The following is a 24,310-nucleotide window of genomic DNA, read 5'->3' as shown; positions in this document are numbered from 1 at the left end:
AAACGGTTGATGAATACTAGCCTCTCAAACAGCATGTGTAGTGATACCCTCAGGAACCATTTAAATCTCCTGGGATTAGCATGCCCTTTCCCCGAATGAGCCTGAATTGCTGTTATTCCATCTTAACATTTCTTGTGTCTTCTCCCTCCATGAATCCATTTTCTGACTTCATGCCTCACTTTTAAAGTGCCACCTATGTAATAACCTGTTATTTGACTCCTACTTTTTTGATTATAATCTTGCACAGGACTGAAGACTGTCAGGGGAAAATGGACAACCAAAGTATTTTGTATGAAATTAAGATAAATAATGGTCTGTGCCCGAGACAGGAGTAAGACGGATCTATTCCTTTCCTACCTAGCAAAGTGCAGGAATTTTGCAATAGATGCTTTTACTTAGATTCACCCAACTTTTCCCTTCCAACTTACCTGAAAGTTGAAATTACAATAGGTCTAATAAACAGAAGCTTTACTTTACTTAACCATTGTTTTAGTTCAGTTACAAATAAATCAGCCTGGCATAGTTATACTGTCCACTGAGCTTTCTCTTTGCTTGACCAGTGTCAGAAAAGTCACTCACCTATGTCTCAGTCCTTTCATCTGTAAAATGAGGGGATATTACTAGATGACCTATATAATGCACCAGCTAGCTCTAAAATTTGTATTTTTATGCCCTGTATAAAATGCAAACTATTATAAAAAATGGAAGGTACTACTATAAAATGACCCAAATTAAACTATAACCTGTCTTACTGATAGTTCTTCATCTAGTTATTAGACTAAGTAACATCCTGAATTTGTTAGGATACTTGTCTAAACAAACTAAATATAAAATTATAAAAAGAGCAGAGAGGACAATTGCAGGGAGAAAAGGGAAGAATAACTCTTTCTCAGGAGTGGCAAAAACCTGTAAAGCAAGAATTATTAAGGCCAGGATGAAATCCACAGTCCTCATTCCCAAACAACTATATTTAGAGCAAGAACAAGGAAAGTATAGAGGCGCACTGCAGAGGAAAAGCTGGCATGATGTTAACAGAAGACAGAGAAAAACCAGAATCACTGAGCCTCCCTTTCTGTATCCATCTTCTCTATCAAGGATAATGATATTAAAAATTAGAAAGAGTAGAATAAAAGTCACTAAGTGGAAGGAGTAAGAGCACACCTTGCCAACACTAATGGGGGCTCAATTCTCCATGTCATCTGAGTCATCCCTGGGTCTTGAAAAAAACCTGCAGATATGTTCTACATGCCCGGGACAGACTCCCCTTCTCTGCCTTGGAGGACCCTTGGAGAAGTAAAGTCACTGACTTCTGCGAGACCACCAACAGCTAATGCCCTCTGCCCCTAGATGACCTTATTTTGTACTTGTCTGCATATACTTACATACCTGTATGTTGACTCCCCAACAGAATTGCAAGCTACTTGAGAGCATGAACAGTTTTCTTTTTTGTCTTCATATCCTCAGTGGCTGGCCAACAGTAATAATACTTAATGCTTAATTAATAAGTTGAACAGGAGAGATATAAAGAGACTGAACTGAGAAACATGGTTTGAGGATTGTTTAATCAATCATCACCAACCTAAAGGAATATCTCTAATGATATATTACAAGCACTCTGTATAGATATCTATCTAATGATATATTACAGGGCTCTATACAGAGTCCCATCTCTTCAACATTTCCATCACCAACTTGGATAAAAACATACATGCTTAACAAGAAAAATCAGAAGATGGCCTAATACCATGGACAACAAAATCAAGATTTTAAAAGATGAGCCTCAAATAACAGGCCAAAAAGTCATAATGGAGAATAACTTCCAATTTGTAATCATTGGCAAATCTACATGCAATCTGGATTATGATGAGATTGTGACAATACTTGCACTAGAATAAACAAGTGGGCATTTATTAGACACTTACTAAATGCAAGGTCCTATGCTAAGATTATAATACAAAAGAGGCAAAAATATGGTTCCTGTCCTCAAGCTCACTTTTAATGGTGGAAACAAAGGCAAACAACTGTGTACATAAAGGATAGGTACAGCATAATGTACAGTGGAGAAAAAATAACCTGTTAAACTTACACTCTTATACACTCAAATTTCAAAATGAAAACTACACTATCTCCAATTCCATTACTGGAACTACTTTATTTTAAAGAAAGACAAACATCTGTTGCTGGGAGGAAGTGAAAACAACCAAAACATTCACTAACTGGAGAATGGCTAAGTAAGTTGTGGCATATGCATATAATCAAATATTATGGTACAAGTAAAATTGGAAGCTAAGAGAAATTCAAAGAAATCTAGATGGACATATGTATTTGAAATAACTTCAAGCAAAAAAAGAAGAATTAAAAATAAGACTATAGAAACTAATGTTAAAAAAAAAACACATAACTATTAATGAGGGAATAATGCATTATTTTTAATAGCCTATACTGAAATCATTTATTTAAATGGAAATAGCCATACAGTATGTTAACATAGCTTTACTATTATCTTCACAATAAACCATTAAAAAAAACCCCACATACACCTTTTATTTCTTGTCATGTTTTCAAATTTAAATTAAATAAATCCAGTGCTTAAGAAACTTTTTTGAGAAATTCATCACTTTTCAACCATTCACTATCCTTTTCCCAACATACCTGTTCATAGCCTGTATTTTCAGTCCCTCTTCAATACTGTGACTGAGAGCTTGTTGATTATTGTGTTTGCTGATCCTTGCTAACACTCTCTCTTGATGAGCTTCATATTCATCACGACTTGGATAAATTTTACTGATGAGAGCATCAAAGTTTGGATCTGGCCTTAGAGATCTTTTGGAAACCAACTTTTTCCGACATGTAGGACATTCTTTGTTCCTAAATGAAAAGAAATTAATTTATAAAATGTGTACATTCTAAGGTTAAAAGAAAAATATCTGGTCTGCAACTGGTTATCTTTATAAGGTATGTCACTTCTTGTCCAAGATAAAACTTGATCTCTATAATTAAGACTTTATTGAGTTTCTTATAATTTTTCCATTAAGATTTTTGTAGTCAGAGTCTATTTTTCCTATGTTCTATTTCCCTCTAAATGCATTTAATGTCTTCCTAATGCCACTCTAACTTTAAATATTCATTATTTCTTATAGTGTTAAGTTGCAATTTGTTTCATCATTTAGCAGTCCCTCCAATGTTGCCTATCCTTCTCATGTCATCTTTCCAAAACTGAAAAACATTCTTCCTTCATAGCAATTTGTTTAGTCATTCCCCAATTGAGCTGCAAATACTTTGTCATCAGTTCATTGCTACCACAAAAAAAAGTTAAGGTATTTTTTGTATTTATTTCTTAGTATATGTGGAATTTTCTGGTTTTCACCTTCTTGGAATGTGTTCATAGGTTGTGAAAAGATAAAAAGGCAGGAACATTTTAGTAACATTTTTAGCATAATTCCAAGCTGTTCTCCAGAATGCTTAGATCAAAGTATAGCTCCATCAACATTGTATTATTGTGCCTATCTTTCAGCAGTCCCTCCAATGTTGCCTATCCTTCTCAAGTCATCTTTCCAAAACTGAAAAAGTTGTTTCAATCTGCATTTTTATCATAATTCAGTGATTTGGCCCAAATTTTCATATTAATAGGTTTATACATTTTTTGAAAACTGTTTTGTTCTAAGAGTTCTTTGGTCTGGTTATCCAGAGAGAAATGGCCCTTTGTCTTAAATATCTATATTAGTTCCCTGTAAATTTTGGTTAGCACACTCTTACCAGAAATATCTTATGCAAAGATTTTTTTTTCCCTCAAGCAACATCTTCCCTTTATATTCTAGATTTTGTTCATATTAAAAACCTTTCAAAAATTAATGGAGTCAAAATTATCTACTTATTCTTTTGTGGGTACCTCTATCCCTTAGTATTTGTCCTCTAGGCATAGATAAGAAAAGGGTTGGTCTAACCCTAATTTCTTTCAGAATTCCACTAATTTTTCCTAAAAGTTCTTGTCAAATATAAAGTTCTTTTCCAAGTAATTTATGCTTGGAATTTATGCTACTTATAAGTAGCACTTATGCAGTACTTTATTGTTTGCAAAGCACTCTAAAAAATATAATTTGATCCTTACAAAAGCCCTGGCAATTAGGTACTGTTACCCTCATTTTACAGTTAAGAAAACTGAGATAAAGTTTAACTTGGAAGTGTTTGAAGTATAATTTAAACTCTTTCTGACTTCATGTCTAAGCAATCTATTGAGCTAGCAAACATTGTGTAATTCAATTCAGTGGTTTCTGATTCTTTCTTATCTGTAGTTTCTTTTTTTTATTTATATTTATGAGATTTACCAAGTTTTCTCATAATTATTGTGTTGTTAGATGCATTTTTGCAATTTAGTTCCTTTTTGAGTATCTTTATTAATTGAAGGAAATGGGCAACCTGATCTTGGAAAAAAGAGAAAACGGAAGATGAAACATGACAGCGGTCTTCAAGTACTTGAAGGACTATTATGTGAAAGGGGATTAGACTTAGTCTTTTGCCCTCATAGAGACACAAAAGGCATAATAGGTAGAAGCTTCAAAGTGACAAATTTAGGGCTGATGTTAGTTTAAAAAAGCTGCATAACAACTTGGAGCTATGCAAAAAATGGAATGAATTGACTCCTTAAGTGATGAGATCCTTGTCCCAGAGTCTTGAAGAAGAGACTGGATAGTCACATTTCAAGTATATTATAGGGATTTCTTTCACCCTTTTCAATTCTGAATTTCTATGATTCTTTTATGAAGTTAGATGCTATGCTATGTAGCATATACACTTGGTATATACATATACATGTATATGTAAATAAACATATTTACAGTATATTTCAGCATATACTGTTTCATTATGTAGTTTCTTTAAGTATAATGTAATTTACTTATCTCTCTTGGTTTTGTGAATTTTCATTTTTGAAATGTCTCTCAGCATGATTCTAACTTTTTTTTCATAAATCCCAGCTACATAGTAACTTGTTTGTACTTATTCCATGTTACCAGAATTTTTGAATTTAAATTTAAAATTATTCACTCACATTTAAATTATTAAGAATGCCAGATTTCTGAGGTTTTTTCCAATTTATTTCTTTTATACTAATTTTACCCGTTTCATATTCACAATTTTGTCCCTGTATTAGGCTTTACTTAAATTATCTTGAGAAGTCAATTACCATGGATTCTGTCTTTCCCCATCACCCTCTCCCATATTTACATAGTTTATCCCATCTTCTCTGAATTTAAATTGTGACTTTTTTTTTTAACCCATTAACTCCCTTTGACCATTTTTATTTTAAATATCATTGTTGTGCTTATAATGTTCTCTTTTCTTTTCTTTTTTTTTGGTAAGGCAATTGGGGGTAAGTGACATGCCCAGAGTCACACAGCTAGGAAGTATTAAGTGACTGAGGCCATATTTGAACTCAGGTCTTCCTGACTCTAGGGCTGGTGCTCTAACCACTGTGCCACCTATCTGTCGCTGCTTATAATCTTTTTCTGGAAGTTTTCTTTTGCTATTCCCTCATTATTTCTCTTCCCTTTGGGTCTATCTTAAATTTTGTTTTCTAATTCATTATTTATTCCTTCTATATACTCAATTCTAGTCTACACTAACATTTTGAACAGCAATGCCATTTCTGTTTATTATCTTTGTAAATTATAACCCATTCTTCTTATTTTTTTCTGTGCCTCATTCTTAGAAATATTAGAAACAGTGCTACCTGGTGATTGGTCACCATAGCCAAAGTCATAAGGCCTGGTCCTATGTCTCCAGCTGTCACCCAAAATGTTACCTCTTCCTAAAGATTCTCTCACACATGCCTTTTTCTTTGAAGGGGATGTTTCCAGAGAGATATAATTTTTTTCTGAGAAGGAAATATCCTAATATATGTACAAAAAAAATTCATTATAAGGTCTTTTTTTTTCTTCTTTCTATAGATATAGACCTCCTTTTCCTAAGGAATATTCTTTTGTGGAACCCTTTCATCTTCTCATCTGGAATAAGCTTTCACCATTCTCATCCTAGTATCATTCCTCCATTGTTTTTATCATATTCTTCCATAATTCCTCATTCTTGTTAAGAAACTAAAATAAGTGTTATCCCTTCATTGTTCAACTATGGGCTTAGCAGAGATGCACTGACCACCTTCCCTGTACTTATTTTCCCTCTCTCCATTTGCTCCCTTAACCAAGCCATTATTCCCTCTGACAAAAAAATACTGATTCACTTACAAAGGATAAGAATATTTATTTCCTGGGGTAGTCATTCAACTCTTCCTTTCTTTCTTCAGATTCCTTAATTTCCCCTAGTCCTTCAATTTCTTTTTGTACTGATAATCACTTTGTTCTATTCACAAACTGATTAAAAAATAACTTGCAAACATTAATTTTACCTTTGTTTTATTTGTTGTTGGAATATTTATAAAAGGAAAGTTCATCTCTTTTTTAGGCCGTAATGCCTCCAACAGATGCTGGATGGTACAATGTATAGAAGAGCGTGGGCCTGGAGTCGAGAAGACTCCTCTCCCTGAGTTCAAATCTGTCTCAGACACTGACTAGATCTAGCTGGGTGACCCTGGGCAAGTCAACCCTTTTTGACTCAGTTTCCTCATCTGTAAAATGAGCTAGACAAGGAAATGGCAAACCCCTAGTGTCTTTGCCAAGAAACCTCAGACGGAGGCTCAGATTTAGATCACAGCTTGTGCCCCTTTGTTCCTTAGAATATACTGTTCCTTTTTTTTTTTTAACTTAATATAACTGTAGAATAATCCTGAGTTATTAAAAATGCCTTTCCTTTTATTTAAAATTCTTTCTCCTAGCTGCTTGACTCCTATTCAATTAGAGTTTAGATGCTTAAGTTATTATTTATATCTTGTCGTTTAGATCAGCTACTTTGGCCTGTAGAGAATTCATGTTCTTTTAATAAATATTGCCTCTAGTTTCTCCAGCAAAATACTCTTCTACTTCAATATTTTTGTTTTTCACACATCATTTCAAGAGATTCTACTTAGGAAAGTTCAATCAAGACTATTTTTTTTCTATGATGCTGTTGGTGGGTTTTTAAATTCTGCACTGGGATATCCAATTTTTTTATCTAATTCCTATCCTGGCTAGATTTCATTATGTGGCAGTAGTGCTCAGTGAAGGTGAAAATAGATTGGGACTGGCTTGCAAATGGTTTTAAAAGTTAGATTAATTAATATTTAATCTAAAAAGTAATAGGAAACCACTTAATTTATTGATTAGAAGTGATAACAGTCAAATCTTTATTTAAGGAAAAACACTTTGGCAATGGAATCCAAAATGGAATGTGGTAGAGAGACAAATCAGGGGCGACTGCAACAATCCAAGGTGTAACAAGAACTGAGGCCATGAATTAAGGGGGTGACTATATGTGGGGCAAGGATTGAATATGAGAGATGTTATAGCTGTAGAAACAACAAGGCTTTGGCAACTGTACAGCCCTAGACTCAATGTCTCACTGACATTATAGATGTGGCAGACCTGGGGTTGGGGGTCTCTTAGACACAGAGCCTGGGGATCAAGATTGCTCTTGAAACCACTGATGGTGCGGGAACACAGTTCAGAGAGACACTGGCTATCAAGAGGAGAGCCCTTGGAGAGGAGCGTCTACGATGGCACCACAGGGACACTCCACAGCAGCAGTGGTCCTGAGAGGAGGGGGCCAGCGGCTCAGCACAGCAGACAAACCCCCAAGGAGAAACACCGAGACTCCTTCTCACTGGCTCTGGCAGAGAAGGGCTCTGCAGGGAGAAGAGAGGAATAGAGGAGAGTGCCTGGTGCCACTGGCTGGGAGGGGCCACCCTGCCCAGGCTGGCCCAGGCTGAGTGGGGTCTGCCCAAGGGTTTGTGAGGTGCCAAAGAAGCTCGCCTCAACAGCCTCAATTCCCTCTGGGAGCAGAGGGCGGGGGAGCCCTCAAGGCTCAGAATGAGATGTGGAGGGAAGTCCGACAGGGAGGCAGCTGTGCTGAGGTGATGGTCTGGTGACGTTGGACATCACGGGCTCCTCGTTCTTCTGTACCGCCCGCCCCCCCAGCCCGCCAGGGGTTCTTTCTGCCATATGCCCCTTCAGAGGGGGTGTCTTCAGTCGGCTGATCCACTGAGAGCTCCTCCTGACTGGGTTGGGAGATGGGGGACCCTGAAGGGGAGGGCTACATGTTTGTTTGTCAGTGTGATCTGACTGACTCTGTCCCCTGTCTGTGCTAAGATCTTAGGAAGATTCAATTTCAGGTTCTCAGGTCTGGGACATAATTCCTTTCCCAAAAACAAGGACTTCAGAAACTTCAATAACTACTCCAACAACCCTTGCCAATAACTAAAAACTTAAAAAACTCTCCATAATTGTAGATTTTGTTAAAAATAAATTATGCTTAGTAGACATAAACACTGTTAGAAATTTTCAAAAAACTTATCTCACAATTTTCCCATACACCATACTAACACAAGCACAAGACACATACTTATGTCGGAATTCACTTAAATGTGTTATCAGCTCTTGTCTTAAAATAGCATATATGTTCCACAGTAATGTGATTTTATCTACTTAAAAGGCTAGAAAAAATATGGCTTACTTTCTTCTCAACCTTCCAAGAAATATGCATCTTACATCTATACTCTCCTAAGATAACACAAGAACAGAATCAACTCTTCTCATTACTCAATCTCTCATTTCAAGATATATAAAATTGCTGATTATAAACATATCCTGAAAACATTTTCCTCTCTAGTTCTAAAAAGAACATTCTTCTGTATACTGTATACTTTTCTTATGTATAAAAATTATCATTTTATCATTTCTTATGGCACCAGAATATTTTCCAATAGTTAAAAAGGCTTTCTAATTCCTACACAACAATGTTCAAACACAATTTAAGAGCCTAAAAGAATGTTCAACATACCTCTTTCTTCTTTAAATTTTGATTTTTTTAAATTGCATATAAAAATAATTTTTAACATTCTTTTAAAATAATTTTTAGCTTCAAATTTTCTCTTTCCTTCCTCCCCCAGATGGCATACAATTTGATATAAGTTATACACAACATACCCACTTCTGAGGGCTGTGATGATACAATCTGCACAGAAGCGATGTAAACACTCTTTTGTGGTCATAGTATTCTTCAACATATCCAAACAGATTGGGCACATTAATTCACTATGTAGACTTCGAGGTGACACCACAATTTCCAAGCCATCTGTTATTGCTTCCTATAGATCCAAAAAAAAAAAAAAAAAAAAAAAAAAGAAAAGAAAAGAAAAGAAAAAGAGAAAGAAAACTTGAATAAAATACTCAGATTTCTTTTGTAAATTCCTAAAATCATAAATTGCTATAAATATCTATGAACCTATATGCTTGGTTCACAGGGTCAGTTCTCTTATTAGACTTCATTTCTCTTTTCTGCAAAATGAGGAAAGTAGACTAGATAAGCCTTCCCAGTTTTAAACATCTATTGAACCAGTGGTTCACAACCATACAACAGGCTAGTAAAATATCCAAGTCTCTGCTGCAAATTACTTCACCTTATACAACCTCCAGAAGCTCAAGAATACAGAGACAGAAAATAGTTGAAAGTAGGAGAAATAGGGTACAAAGAAGAGGAGGAAAGTCATTTTAAGTTCAATGGTTTTAGGGCTTTCAGTAATACAAGTTTTACTTACTGATAAGACATAAACTTGGCAAAATGGGAAAGTGACAAAATCATACATCTCATAAAAGCATGCTCTACTCAACATCATTAATTGTTCCTAGCTAAGAAAGTTTATCAGGAAAAAATGACATTACAAGTAGGCACCAGTGCATTATCAATGATCAGAAGGGTTTTGGTTATCAAGGCACAGCAAAATGTCAATGGTCAAGTCAACAATATGTTATTTTCTAGTTCATAATTTAAAAAAAATAATAGTAACTTCGAAATAGCACATAGATTTACTTAATCTACAGTTTTAGGTTTTTAAACATCAATATAGACATTTCTAGAAAGTAAGTCATTTCTTATAACCACATAAATTTCTTATCTATCTCAATATTTCGAGTCATATTTTAACATATTCTATGTTACCTGAGGTGTTCGCTGCAATTCATATAAACTTAGTTCCCATGTTTTGCTTAAAGGTTGAGTTCCGTTAGTCTGTACAGCCTGAGACATTGCTGAAAATAAAAGTGAGAAGAGTAAAAGTTTAATTATTTGAAGAGGATAAAAATATCACAAAAGGGTTTTTGATACAAACAAGTGAAGACAAAAGATAAACCTTTTCAAAAGTCAGTTTTATCAAAGTTCCTTAAAGAAGTTAAAAAATACTATGTGGTTAAAAAGATCATTAAATGCTAACCCTAAATTCAAATTTTTACCTAAGAAATGTTTAGTATGCTCTAAAATATAATTTTTTTCAATTTAAAAAAAGTGGGAGAAAGAAGGCATTCATTTTGTAGTTGTTAATTAGGCAAATGAGGAAAAGAAATGATAACATTAAGAACGAAAGTTGCTCCTTTTCTCTTCAAATGCGTTAAATCGGCAGAGATTTTATAGTTCTTATATAAATCTATAAAAAAGAAAAAAACCTACCTAACTTTTCATTTTTCCAATTTAAAGAACATATTTTATAAATCTACTTCTAGGAGCAAGTTAAAATTTCTTTTAAGCTAATTAATAAAATGACAACCTCACAGGATATACGTGCTATTTTAATACAATCTTCACTAGCAAAATAGAAAATGTTTTATTTAGTCATTTTCCATATGTAAAATGGTTCTTATATTTTTAAAAGCTATTCCTCTTGAAGACAAAGTAATTTTATTAAACAAACTGAAAGAAAGCTAAGAGCTTGAGAAAAGGTGACAAACCATCACATATCTCACATTACTACATATGTATATGTAATTTCTGACTGACATAATTTAATCCCAATTTATGGTCATCATTGCTATTGTTCACATAAATTTCAAATTTCACAGGCCTGGTTACTTCATTTTTATAATAAAGAATAAGCAATTTTTCTTTATTGCTTATTTTAGCAATTTTAAAATCATTTTGTACTTGGATAAAAAAAGATAAATCCTTTTTACTCATCCAAAACTTTTTAAGAAAAAAATTTCAATAAGCTCTTCTCCATATGTAAATGACAACTGAATATGTAGCAAATAAAGAAGAGAAAATGAACAATATCTAACAAAAAGCAGTACATATGAATAGAGCTAACTGGTGAGAAGAGTTGGTGATTGACTATATTTTGATTTACTGTCACAATCTGCCAAGTAAGCTGCAAAAATATGCTTATCAAAAGAAAAATTATGACACTAGAAAAGAATTTTCTTTATGAGACAAAAAGTTTTACTTGATCATTTTCAATTCATTTAATAAAACGCCATTACCGAGTAAACATTCAAGTTTTTACTTAAAGCATTTAAGTGTTTACTGTGTGAGAGGCACTATTCTAAGTGATGAAGATACAAAGAAAAAAACAAAGTCCCTGACCTCAAGGAGCTTGCATTCTAAGAAAGGAGGCAGGCAGCACATAAATAAGTAAATACAGAGATAACAAAGTAACCTGAGGAAAAGCCATCTGCAGGAAAAAAAACAACTGATGAGATCACCAAATGAAATGGTATAGGAGAAAAGAAGTCAGGACAGAGTCCTGTGGGAATTGTATGGTTAGCAGGCAGCAGGCTTAACTTAGGGGTAAATGCCCAACAAAAGATGATGAAGGAACAGTCAGATAGATGGGAGAACCTGAGGAGAACAATGTTAACACACACACACAAAAACAAAAAAAAAAAAAAAAAGAGAGAGAAGAGAACACCATAAAGAAGGTGAGTGACAGTGTCAAATGCAGCAGAGAAGTCAAGAGGTATTGAGGTCGAGATAAGGTCATTGGGTTTGGCATTTAAGAATTATTGGTAACTTGGGGAGATCATTATCAATTGAATAAAGAGGTTAGAAACCAGACTATTGATTAATAAAGAGGAAGAAGAAAGTAGAAAGAAGTAGAAGCATCTATTGTAGATAAAACTTCAAGAGCATATATATTTCCACCTTTCTTTGCTTGGGTTGTTTTCCTTTCTTGTGGTTTTTTTCCCCTTTTTATTTGATTTTTTTCTCAGCATGATGAATATGGAAATATGTTTAAAAGAATTACACACATTTAACCTATATCAAATTGCTTGCTGTCTTGGGGAGGTGGGAAAGAAAAGGATAAATACATGCAAAGATAATGTCCATCTTTGCAAAATTGCAAAGATGGACATTATTTTTGCATGTATTTGGAAAAATAAAATATCATTAGGGGAAAAAATAATTTTAGCCTTAAAAGGGAAAGTCCAGGATGATATTAGGAATGGAAGATCAAATGAGGATTTTCTGAGGATGAGGGAGATTTGGCATCTGTCTATAAACAGAAGGGAAGCAAACCCGAATCAGGGAGACACTGAAAATTAGGAAGAATAGGGACGATAAATGGGGCAAACTACAGGAGAAGATGGGAAAGAACAGGATCACTTGTGCATGAAAAAGGATGACTGGGTAAGAAGAACCACCTACCATTTCAAGTCTACCAGACCTACCCTTCAAGGCATATATTCCATTATTTCTCTCTTGCTAAAAGTTTTACCATTTCTAAATACACTGATTAATACACAGAAAGTGCTTAATGTCTATTTGATTCCATGTGGTAGTTATTTGTAGCCCATATTATTTAGTCTTAAATTCCTGGTAAAATACTTTACCATCTTTTATGAAAAGATTAGAATTTCCTAAAAGAAGAATTTGTATTCTTTTCACTCAGAAATATGATAATAAACTTTATAAATATATAAGTTATGGGCCAGGTAGGTTGTACACTCAGTAGAGCACTGAGAAGACTAGAGTTCAAATCTAGCCTCAGATACTTACCAACTTGGTGACCCTGGGGTTACTTGGAGCAAGGCTCTTAATTCTGTTTGCCTCAGTTCCTCATCTATAAAATGAGCTGGAGGAAAAAATGGCAAACCATTCCCATATTTTTGCCAAGAAAACCCCCAATTGAGTCATGAAGAGTTGGATACAACCAAAATGACTAAACAACAACACAATCATCACGGCAGTATTTAGGATCATATGATCCTACATTCAGCACTAGAAGATGTGATCTAATCCCAGGCCCATTTTACAAATAAGAAATTGTGACTTGACTTGCTTGAGGTAACAAAAGTAACCCAATTCTTTGACATGCAATAATTTTTAAATAACTCTTTTATTGGATTTTTTTGGTCTTGTATATTTAAAACTACAAGATCAGACCCCAGTAATTTAATGTTATCACCATATTTATGTAGTAGAAAGAAGACTGGACTTAAAGTCACAAATTGGATTCATATCCAATTCTGTTCCTCTGGACAAATAACCTTTTTCAGGCTAACTTCCTAATTTGTAAAACAGGGTTAATACCTGCCCTAACTTCAGAGGATAGTTACAAGGAATCAAATGAACTAATGGAGTACTTTGCTAACCCAATATAAAGCCCAATCAAATCCAACAAGCATTTAAATGCCAATTATATATTATAGGGGCTGGGAATACAAGGAGCACATCACTGAAGTACAGGGGTTATATTCTGTTGGGGAGGGATTCCACAGATAGAGGGATAAGTCACTGCACACTAATTTAATGTAGAAGAGAATATTAGCATAAGTACATTTCAGGCATTATTGAAGGTAGAAGTGGCAAGAATCTAAGGTAAGGGGGGGAGGTTGGCACCAAGAACTGGGCAAGTTTGGCTGAAACATAAGAATATGTGCAGGAAGAGTTATGTGAAATGAAGCTAAAAAGTTAAGCCATAGGCAGATACTGAAGGGCTTTAAATGCCAAACTTAAGAATTTGTATTTTATCCTAAGGGAATTAGGAAGCCATTAAAAGGTTCTTGAAAAGGGAAAGGAATGACAAAATCAGACATAGGCTTCATGAAGATTCTTTTGAAAGCTACATGGAAGATATATTGAAGAAAGGAGAGACAAAGGCAGTAGTCCAATTATATGTAGGATTCCTATATTTTATTTAATCTTTCTCTTTATCTGCAACATGGCTAAAAAGTTATTGTCTTTAGCAGTAGTCTCAAATTGATCTTGAAGTTTAGCCTGATACTATCTTTATAAAATCTAGGCATTCTTTTAAACATGTCTTCATTACCTGTCTTTAATGACATTTGTGGTATTTTTTAAATTCTGTCAATGATATCACTGTTTAATAACACCAAACTCTTTAAACATCAGTCCTTTTTCTTTCCCAATAGAGGTGATGACGCAGAATTCTCTGAGAAACACTATCACAAATTATTTAGTTATATTTCATGGACTCAACTATGCCAGGAGTTCTTAACTTGGTGTTTGACTATTTGAGGACAGATTTCAGGAGATCTATAAACTTGGCTGAGGGAGAACTCAATTCTTTATTGTTATTAATCTCTAGCTGAAATTTAGCATTATTTCAATTATTTAAAAAGTTTACTGAAAAGTGGTCCAAAGACTTTGCTAGACTGACACATGGGTCCCTGACACAAAAAAGATTAAGAACACCTGAAAGTTTATTAAGCATCCATAATATTTATAGAATTATACTAGTATTAGGAGTAATCATGTGTTTAACTAAAATACAGACCCACTTCATTACTCCTACTAGTGAATTCTAGAAAGACCAAGTATTAGAACTGGTCTCCAATCTCAAACACAAATAATTTTAAAAGTTTTGGTCAGGATAGAAATTAGATTCAGAATTACTAATGGCAATGGCACTTTGACGCGCATGCACACGGAGACATAATCTCATTTGATCCATATAATATTATTATCTCTATTTTACAAAAAAAGAGAGCCCTCAAATGGCTAAGCTAGGTGCCTCTAGTCTTGCTATCTATAGCACCTTGACTATGTTCTCTTCTTCAAACTTGTGCTGCAGATCTGGAGTCAAGAAGACTTAGGTTCAAATCCTGCCTTTGACATCTACTAGCTATATGACTGAACAGTTAACTTTTCTGTGCCTCAATTTATCTGTAAAATGAAATGGTTGGAAATGCAATGGTTTCTAGCTCTATATCTATAAATATGTGTATTTTATCTCTTCCCCAGCCCTGCCTTCCTCAAAAACAAACTCCTTAAGGGCAGGGACTATCTCCTTTTGTACTTTTATTTTCAATGCCTCCTCTGGGACATAGCCCTATATAGTTGGCAATTAATCAATGATAGGCTAATTATAACGTGGACTCTAAAAACAAAACGAGTAAAAATAAGCTATAATAAGAATAAATGAACATACACATAAAGGATAATATTCAATTCAATAATCATTCTTGCATAGTTTACATATTTCTATAGTTTCAAGTTTATGAATTTCTATATTGTACAACATGAAGCTCCATGTCTATTGCCCTTAAACTGGCACCCCAGGACCTGAATCCCAACTCTGCAGCTTAATTTCTCTGAGACTTGGGGCAATTCATTTCACCTCTCAAGGTCTCAGTTTCTGTACATGTAAAATGGCAATAGATGACTTCTAAAGGTCCTCTCCAGCTTAAAATCAAATGATGCAATGAAGCTTATCTTGCTTCTAGTCTGTATCCTTTTATGTCAGTACAGTACTGCTTTCTTTTTCTTCTGGACAGTGAACAAAAAATAAGCAAGTTATTATTAAAGAGTGATTTGAGAAAAATATTAAAGCATAGTTGTGGCAGAGATTGAGGGAGAAATAGCAAACAGAAACAATGAACTGAACTCCAAGAGTCATGTAGTCAAAACCAAACTTTTCCCCACCCCTCACCACTAGCTCAATAGTCTTGAGTCCAAACTATCTTTTGTTTTAGTAATGTCCTACTAAGCAGGTATGAAGTAGGAGCCAGGAGAAAGTAGGACATTTGTATCTTAAAGGGCATGGATGTGGAGGAGATAGTGTGCCTTCTGATACACTTAGTATTGAGTCCTTCATGGGTTTTTTGCATGAAATTATAAGCAATGAAAATAGAAAGTAATGTCAGCAATTAGCTCAGATTTATATATTGAGTTAAAATCTATAAACTCCTTCCCTTCAATGACAGTATGAGATCAGGAGTCATTCAACACCAAGTATTAATTGCCTACTAAATGACAGGTACTGGGGATATATCAGGAGTCATTCAACACCAAGTATTAATTGCCTACTAAATGACAGGTACTGGGGATATAAAGACATAAGCAAAACTTTCTGCCTACAAGATAACAAATTGAGTCAAATTTATAAGAATAAGAGCCATTCATACCAATTGATAAATGGTTAAAGGTTATGAAAAGGAAGAAATCCATGTTATCACTAGCTACATGAAAAATGCTCTACATGTCTAATAATTAAGAGAAACACAATAAATTAACTTTGAGATTCTACATTTCAGACCAGGGGAGCTTGGTAAAACATTTTATAATTGGTTCTCTAATTTTAAAAAATGTACCCACAACATATTAAGTTTAATTTTCATTATTTTCATTTTATGCACCACTTTAAGTTGAGGCACTTAACAAAACAATACATCAAGCTGTCTTGTAGTGTTTGCTGGATTCCAGCACAGCCTGCACCTCTCACTTTAACAAGACTGGCAAAGGTGACGACAAAGGAAAATGACAAATACTTGGAGAGTCTAGTAGAGTTGTGAACTGGACCAGTCATTCTGAAAAGCAACTGTGAACTGCTAAATCTATACCCTAGAAAAGATCAAAGGAAAATGTACAAAAATACACCAACTTTTTCTGTGCCAAAAAATTGAAAATTAAGGGGGTGCCCATCAATTAGAGAATAACTGAATGGATATATAAGTGTACACACACACACACACAAAATCAAGGTAACAGTTTCAGGGGAAACTGGACAGACTTGTATGAATTGTTGCAAAGTGAGCACAATCAGGAGTGCAATTTTTTCAGTAATAACACTGTAAAGACCAACAACTTTGAGACACTTAAGAACTCTGATCAATGTAATGATTAACAATTCTAGAGGACTTATGATGAAACATGCAACCCACCTCCTAACAGAGAAGTAATACATTCACAAGTATGCAGACATAAATTTTTAGGACATGGGTCAGTACAATAATTTTGTTTTACTTAACTATATATGTTACAATAAATTAAAAAAAATTATACAAAATTAAAACAATTTCCGTTTTATATTTTAATTCCTTTCATAGGAAATTATCTGCTAAACCAGTAAAAAAAAAAGTTTTGTCTAGAAGGCAAAGCAGAAGAGAACTATAGATCACAATACACCTAGAAGGAGCTATAAGACCATCTAGAGATCATCATGATGTCCCAAAAAAGAAACTGAGACCCAAAGCATTAAGTAATTTTTCATCAAGGTCACACAATTGGTTATTCTAGTAGTAGACCTAGAAGTCCGAGGTTTCTGGTTCCCAGTCTTGTACTTCGGCCCCCAGCCCATGTAGCCCACTCTTAGAATAAAATATCTTTATTCATTATTTCTTGGACATTATTATAATGAATGATTTATATGTGTGCACAACATCAAAACATCTCAACTTAGAATGTCTAACTGACAACTTTCTCATTTTCTTACTAAGAGATGTGTGATTATACACAATAACCTTTGAAGCATGGAAATATCCGAATCAAACAATCATGGTCACATCGGATGGGTGAGAGTTTTGAAAAACAAACTAAAAAACCTATTGTTTCAACTTGGTAAAGTCAAGAACTAATAGATCTCCCTTTTTGTCATAGATATCCTATATTCCAATACATATTTCTAAATATACAATTCAAAATAAATTCAATTGACAGGCTGTCTATATTTTGCCTAACAGAAATATTAACTTGTCAAAAATAGTTAAGACTTTTGAAGTGAACAATTACTGAAATGAGCTACACAGATGCTAATTTAAGCTGACAAATGAAACTTGCTTTTGAATTACTGTTAACGTTAAAGGCAAACAATTTATCACTTTAAACAAAATAAATGTCAGAATTAAGAATAAGGCCATTTGCCCATAATAACCACATACCCCAAACCTCCCACCCCTGGCCAATTCTCATTCTTAGCAGCCATTACCATCAATCCATAAAAATGACATGTCTTGTTGATGTAATAGAAAAGGTGGGTATATTTTCTCAAGAGGATGACAAAGGTACTCACTATTTTCACTGTGGAAAAGGCCAATTAAAACTACTGGTTTTTCCCAAAATTCTATCAGAAATAATCTCAATCTTGTTACTAATTCAAATCAACAAGCATTAAGTGCCTGCTACAGGTACTGCATTTTGGCAGACATGGACAAAGACAGTTCAGATAAAATTGTCCTTGTTTTCATAAAACTTAGAGCTCATTAGAAGGATGACTTGTAAGGCTATTAACTATAAACAAAACACTGCATGCAAAATGTCATGTGAGATCCAAGGAAGGAAAAAGACCCCAGAGATAATTAGATTGAGGGGTGAGATGTGAGGACCCTAAAGGAGTTGGCTTTCTCAAGTTAATTTTCAAGGATAAAAAGATTCAATATAATAGCTTAGGCATATAGCTTACTGTAAATTATTATGTATTTTTACTGTCTTTCTAGATATAAACAAAATCAAAAATAAAATAGAATTAAACTACAACTAAGTTATTTCCAATTAAAATATCAAGGAGCCTGTTTCCCCACCTCCTTCATTTTGTTCCCACATGAGGCTGCTGGTGTACAGTGGACTGGCGTCAAAGATCAGATTTCAAGCAGACCCCAAGATTCTTAATAACTATGTGACCCTGGGAAAGTCACTTACCCTGTTTATTTCAATTTCCTCAACTATAAAATGTGGACAATTACAGGATTGTGGTGAAGTTATAAAGGTGCAGACACGTAGTAGGTACAATATACATGCATATTCCCCTTAAATATGCAAAATAAACATGAGGCTTTCAGTTTCAAGTTGTTGCAAGCACCCACTAAAAAGAAAATATGGGGCAGGACTCTAATTTCAAAACAACAAAGTTTAAAGTGAGAAGAGAAATTGGAACTTATGAGACAAGTCAATCTTTAAAAAGCAATTTTATCTAAAGGGAAGAAGACTTAATGGGAGGTAGGTACTATGGATCTTTTTAACCAAAGATGCAAAATCTTCCATCCCCCACTCTTTTTAATTTAAAAGAGCAGATTCTTTTATTTAGGACCTACCCACCAGCCATCTGAATTGAGGCTTCTTGAAAAGAATGTTCAGATTTGGTTTAAAAATTGAGCATTGTAAAGCAGACTATTATTCAGGGATAATATGAATGTTCTGCATCAAACTTCAATACCTTTAGAGCAGTGGACAAACTTTTATTTTTCTTTTAAGTCAAAAGAAAATGTTAACACTACTTTACCCTGCTTGAGTCATGATTATTTTAATTTTTTCTAGGAAAACTAGGAAAAGGGAGGAACTAAAAAGTCCACAAAACCTTTCTTATTGCCTGTTATCTATTTATAGATATAGTACTCTATCCCACCAGTCCAATCCTTCCAAAATCTGATCATATTAAATAGAAAAAATAAAAATAAAACTCCCATACTTCCATAAAAGAGGCACTGAATGGGAGCCTAACAGTTTTCATTATAAGTCTTTATTAAGTTAACTGAACAGCAGTTCCTGAATCCTACAAATTCAGTCAATAATGCTACAAGTATTTTAATTTATTTTTGAAGCATACATTTTACATTTCTATGACTATAAATAAATTATTTTTGCAATGAACAATTTTTAATGTCCATTTTTTTTTGGGGGGGGGGTTTAATGGCCTTTCACACAGAAATATCACTTCAAGAGTTACTGAAAAATTACATCCTGCATAAGGCTTGAATTGGTTAAACAGATAAGTATAGTAATTTTAAAAAATACATTTGCTTATCTCCTGACAATTCTCTCCAGTATACTTTCTACCTACCTATATTTTTTTTCTCTCTAATTTCTATTTCAAAGTGCTGCTTATTCTGCCTTTTTTTTGTCTTTTCACTTTGTTTATGCACATTTTTTAAACTGTTAAATTTGCCTTCTCAATATTTTCATTGTTGAAAGATAGAGGTTATGAAACCAAAGGAAAACATGCAAATGTACAATCTACTCTCAGAAAAGTAGATTATACTCCCCCAAAAGACTAGTTTTCTGATATTTCTCTCATTATTTGATATCTGGTCTTAAATGTCCCTATGGTAATGAAGACCTAGGGAATGCATACCTTCTAATGGCATAAAAATATTATTCCTGCTATAACTCTACAGATTTAACGCTCTCTCTCTCTCTTCTCTCATATATATATATATATGTTTCCTTAATAAAATTTGGGGGAAGGGGAGAAATAATGAAAACAACAAAGCTACCATTAACAAAAAGTGATAAAAATCAATTTAGCCACAAGTTTTAAAAATGTCAGCAGCAAAACACAAAACCTATTAATAAAGTTTTTCTACATTTTAAATGAAAAAATAGGAGTTCAAAGGAAGACACAGACATAAATGGACATAGACCCACATACACACCAAAGTACAGGCTCAACCAGGCAAGGAGGTGCTCACTTTTGAAATCTTAAGTATTAATGGCTCATATTAAACCAATATTTGCAAAACCAGTAATGTGTAATTGAGAGACAAAGTATACTGGAGAGAAAAGGCGATATCCCAAAAGTTCATGCTTTTCTATTAGAGAGGACCATAAATTGCTTTGTAATTTGCCTTCCACAAAGTTGTGGACCAGAAAGGAAAGAGCAGACACGCAGATAAATGATTAACATTTGCTTTAAAAATTTTTGAAAAGTTAAAAAAAAATGCAATATGAAATGCGCAAGATTTATAGAATTAGAAGCTATTTTAGGGTTGTATAATAATTTTATAATGTTGGTAGAAGCAAGGATTTTACTTAAATATCAAAAGGAATGTGTGGTCTTGGAGAATGAGTAATGGATAAAAACCAAAACAAAACTCCATCAAGGCTAAATTATTCCTAGCTCTCACATAATAAATGAATACTAATAATTGAATAAGCTAATTCACAATTAGAAGCTTCAATCACCTAATCATCTGTAAAATCAATCACCACCCAATTCCTCTAGGGTGTGATGGATAGAGCACTGGACTTGGAAGTAGGGAAGATCTGAAACTGAAAACTTACTTTTCAATTTCTTGAAACTAGTGGTGTGATCTAGGGGAGGGCATGGGGGGTGGGGGGGGAGGACTGGAACACAGGGTTTTTGCAAGGGCTAATGTTGAGGAATTGTCCATGCATGTTTTGAAAAATAAAGAGCTTTAATAAAAAATAATAAAGATAATATGGAATAAAAAAAATTAAACTAGTGCTGTGACCACTATATAATCCACAATATGGGCAAATCACAAAACTTCTCTAGGCCTTAGTAGCTTCATCTGCAAAATAGTGGTAATAAGTATTACTTAATCTTCAAAGGATTGTTTTGAGGCTCATATGAGATAATACAAGAAGTGAACTGAGCTTTGCAGAGGGAGTATGTCCAACTGAGTCAAAATGTGGCCTCCAGACACTAACTATGTGATCGTGGGCAAGTGATTTAACCTGTTTGCCTCAGTTTCCTCATCTGTAAAATAAGGGAAAATAATAGCACCTGCTTCCCAGAATTGTAAAGATCAAATGAAATATTTATAAAGTACTTTGAAAGTATACAGCGCTTTACAAGCACGATATAAATGCTAGCTATTATTATTATTGCATATTAAATAGTTTTGGAAAAATTAAAAGGACTGTATTTGTCAGCTATTATTTATTCTGGTAATCCTGACAAGACAAAAATACAACAAATTCATTCAATAAAGAAGTCGAAAATCACCGTGGTATCTCAAATTCCATTATATACATATCAACAAGTACATATAAAATGGTGATGTAAAGAACAAGATATTCTGGAAACACAAGAAATGTTTAAGGCATAATGCCAAAAAGGTATATGATTAAGTGCCATAATTAATATTATAGGAATTCAGAAATAAATCAATATGGGTGGGTGCTCGCCTTCCAAACTAAAATTATCTTGAAACTGTACCAAAAATAAATCGGATTAATAAAACACTTTATGATGTTTGACCATCTATCTTTGCCCTAGAATTTTCAGTTCAAATTTTCAGAAACCCAACCTTTAACTTTGCCTTCGTACCATGGCCAGGGAGCTGAAAAAGGCGTGTTAGGCAATCTGTTTTAACCTCTCAATTTCACAGAGGAGGATGACAGTGGACAAGAGAGCCTGAACGATTCTCAATCCGCTCTTGTAAAAACTTCCAATTGAGCTCCACATTTTAAAAAGGCAGTCACGGAGTGGAAGGTGCATCATACTCGATGCAAAAGTATAGGGTTGGGTGAATTCAATCTATTCCTTCCACGACAAACAGATGTGATGAAAATTTGGAAGGAATCAAAAGCTGAACCAGGCAGACCCTAAATTCCGCTTTTTTTCTTCCAAAGGGGAAAAGGCGCAGTCTGGTGTCGGTGGCCAAGAGGCAAGTTTTGTGGATTCGTTCAGTTCTAACAGAACCTGAAAAAACACTTTCAAGCATCAAAGAGAAATCTGACAACCTGGGTGACGTTAAGACCAGAAGCCCAGGGCTGGACTCCGGGGGACTCAGGGGGTCTCAGAAATGAACATCCCTCCCTTTCCACATAAGATTCTTCCCTCTATTTTATTTTTGATTTTGTTCATATCTAGAAAGACAGTAAAAATACATAATAGTTTACAGTAAGCTCTATGCCTAGGTTATTATATTGAATCTTTTTATCCTTGAGGGAGGCAGGAGACCCCAGAGAAGGCTGTCTCCCCAGTGAGCCCCAAGACTCAGCCCCACGGTCGGAGGGGCTGCCATTAGCACAAAGAACATCACCCCAACTCTCTCGCGCACACAGACCCCTCCAAGCTCCCTTCTCCCGTGCAGGAGCGGGAAGGATCTACAGATACCCCCCAAGTTGTGCCTCGAGGACCAGAACCTCGGGGGGCAGAGAGCAGTGAAGGGGCTTGCGAGCAGAACCTCCGCCCCCTCCCCCCGTGCCCCTTCCCCAGTCACAATCTGGTGGGGATGGACGCTGAAGAGGGAGAAGAGAAGGGCGAAACGGAGGAGGGGGAGAGAGGAAAAGATGGGGGTGGAGGAGGGGAAAAGGGAGGGAATGGGGTAGAAGGGAGAAGAGTGGGGAGGAAAGGAAGGTGAAAAGGGGAGGAGGCGGCGAGGACGGAGAAAAGGGGGGAAAGAGGAGAAAGGGGAGGGGGTGGGGGAGAAGAGGAAAGTGGGGAGAAGGAAGAGGAAAAGTGGCGGGGAGAGGGTAGCAGCCCCTTGCTCCCACCGCTTGCTCTCCCCGAAATGTGCCTCGCTTCCCTCTCTCTCCACACACGCCGCCGCCTCCCCGCCTCCCCAAACCGGAGGAAACGCCGGAACAATGAGCATTCTCCGCCGCCGAACCCCCCCAGCCCGGCCCGGAGCAGGAGCCGGAGCCGGCCCCGGACCCAAGGGACGCAGGGGCCCCGCCGCCCGTCCCCTCCCCCTCCCAGGCCGGCGGCCCGGGGCCGCCCCCGCCCTCACTCACCGGCGCCCGCCCCGAGCCTCCGCGGGCTCCGCTCGCCGCCGCCGCAGCCCGAGGGAGACGCAGGCGAGCGAGGGCCCCAGCCGCCGCCGGCAGCGCCGCCGCACAATATGGCGAGGCTCGGCTTCCGCAATGGAGCTCGGGAAATCCAACAGGGGCCGCTCAATATTCATGAGAGACCGAGCCCGAGCCGGCTCCGGCGGGGCTGGACGCGGAACGGGCGGGAGGCTGAGGCGGGGGGAGGGGGGCTGAGGCGGGGGGAGGGGGGCGGCGCCCGGCGCCGGCGCCGGCGGGGGGAGAGACACCTGGAAGCTGCGAGCCGCCCCCCGCGCCGCTCGGGGGCCCCGCCCCCCGCGCCGCGCCGCCTTCCCGCCGGTCCCGCCCCTGTGCCCCCCAGCACCCTCCCTCCCAGAGGTGACGAAATCAGGACGTCATGCCTGACCTCATCAAGCCTCATCCCTGGGGGGGTGGCCCTGCTGCCCCAGCACCCTCCCTCCCAGAGGTGACGAAATCAGGACGTCATCGCCTGCCTCATCGAGCCTCATCCCTCGGGGATGGATGGCCCTGCTGCCCCCAGCACCCTCCCTCCCAGAGGTGACGAAATCAGGACGTCATCGCCCTGACCTCATCGAGCCTCATCCCTCCCCAGCACCCTCCCCAGCACCCTCCCTCCCAGAGGTGACGAAATCAGGACGTCATTGCTCTGACCTCATCAAGCCTCATCCCTGGGGGGGTGGCCCTG

At 36.4% G+C, this 24,310-nt stretch overlaps 1 protein-coding gene across 1 annotated transcript in view; it reads right to left on the bottom strand.

Moving 5' to 3' along the window:
* Nucleotides 1-23,635, bottom strand: part of RNF2 (ring finger protein 2) — a 30,827-nt gene extending 7,192 nt beyond the window's left edge. The window contains exons 1-4 of the mRNA XM_031937032.1: nt 23,572-23,635; nt 10,084-10,172; nt 9,072-9,232; nt 2,653-2,868 (exon numbers count right to left, since the gene is read on the bottom strand). Coding sequence (XP_031792892.1) covers nt 2,653-2,868; nt 9,072-9,232; nt 10,084-10,170 — 464 coding nt within the window. The 5' untranslated portion in view covers nt 10,171-10,172; nt 23,572-23,635. The remainder of the gene's footprint in view (nt 1-2,652; nt 2,869-9,071; nt 9,233-10,083; nt 10,173-23,571) is intronic.
* Nucleotides 23,636-24,310: the final 675 nt, after the last annotated feature.

The sequence above is a fragment of the Sarcophilus harrisii genome, chromosome 4 (assembly GCF_902635505.1).
Source record: "Sarcophilus harrisii chromosome 4, mSarHar1.11, whole genome shotgun sequence".
In the NCBI taxonomy this organism is placed as follows: domain Eukaryota; kingdom Metazoa; phylum Chordata; class Mammalia; order Dasyuromorphia; family Dasyuridae; genus Sarcophilus; species Sarcophilus harrisii.
This window is presented reverse-complemented; position numbering and strand designations above follow the sequence as displayed.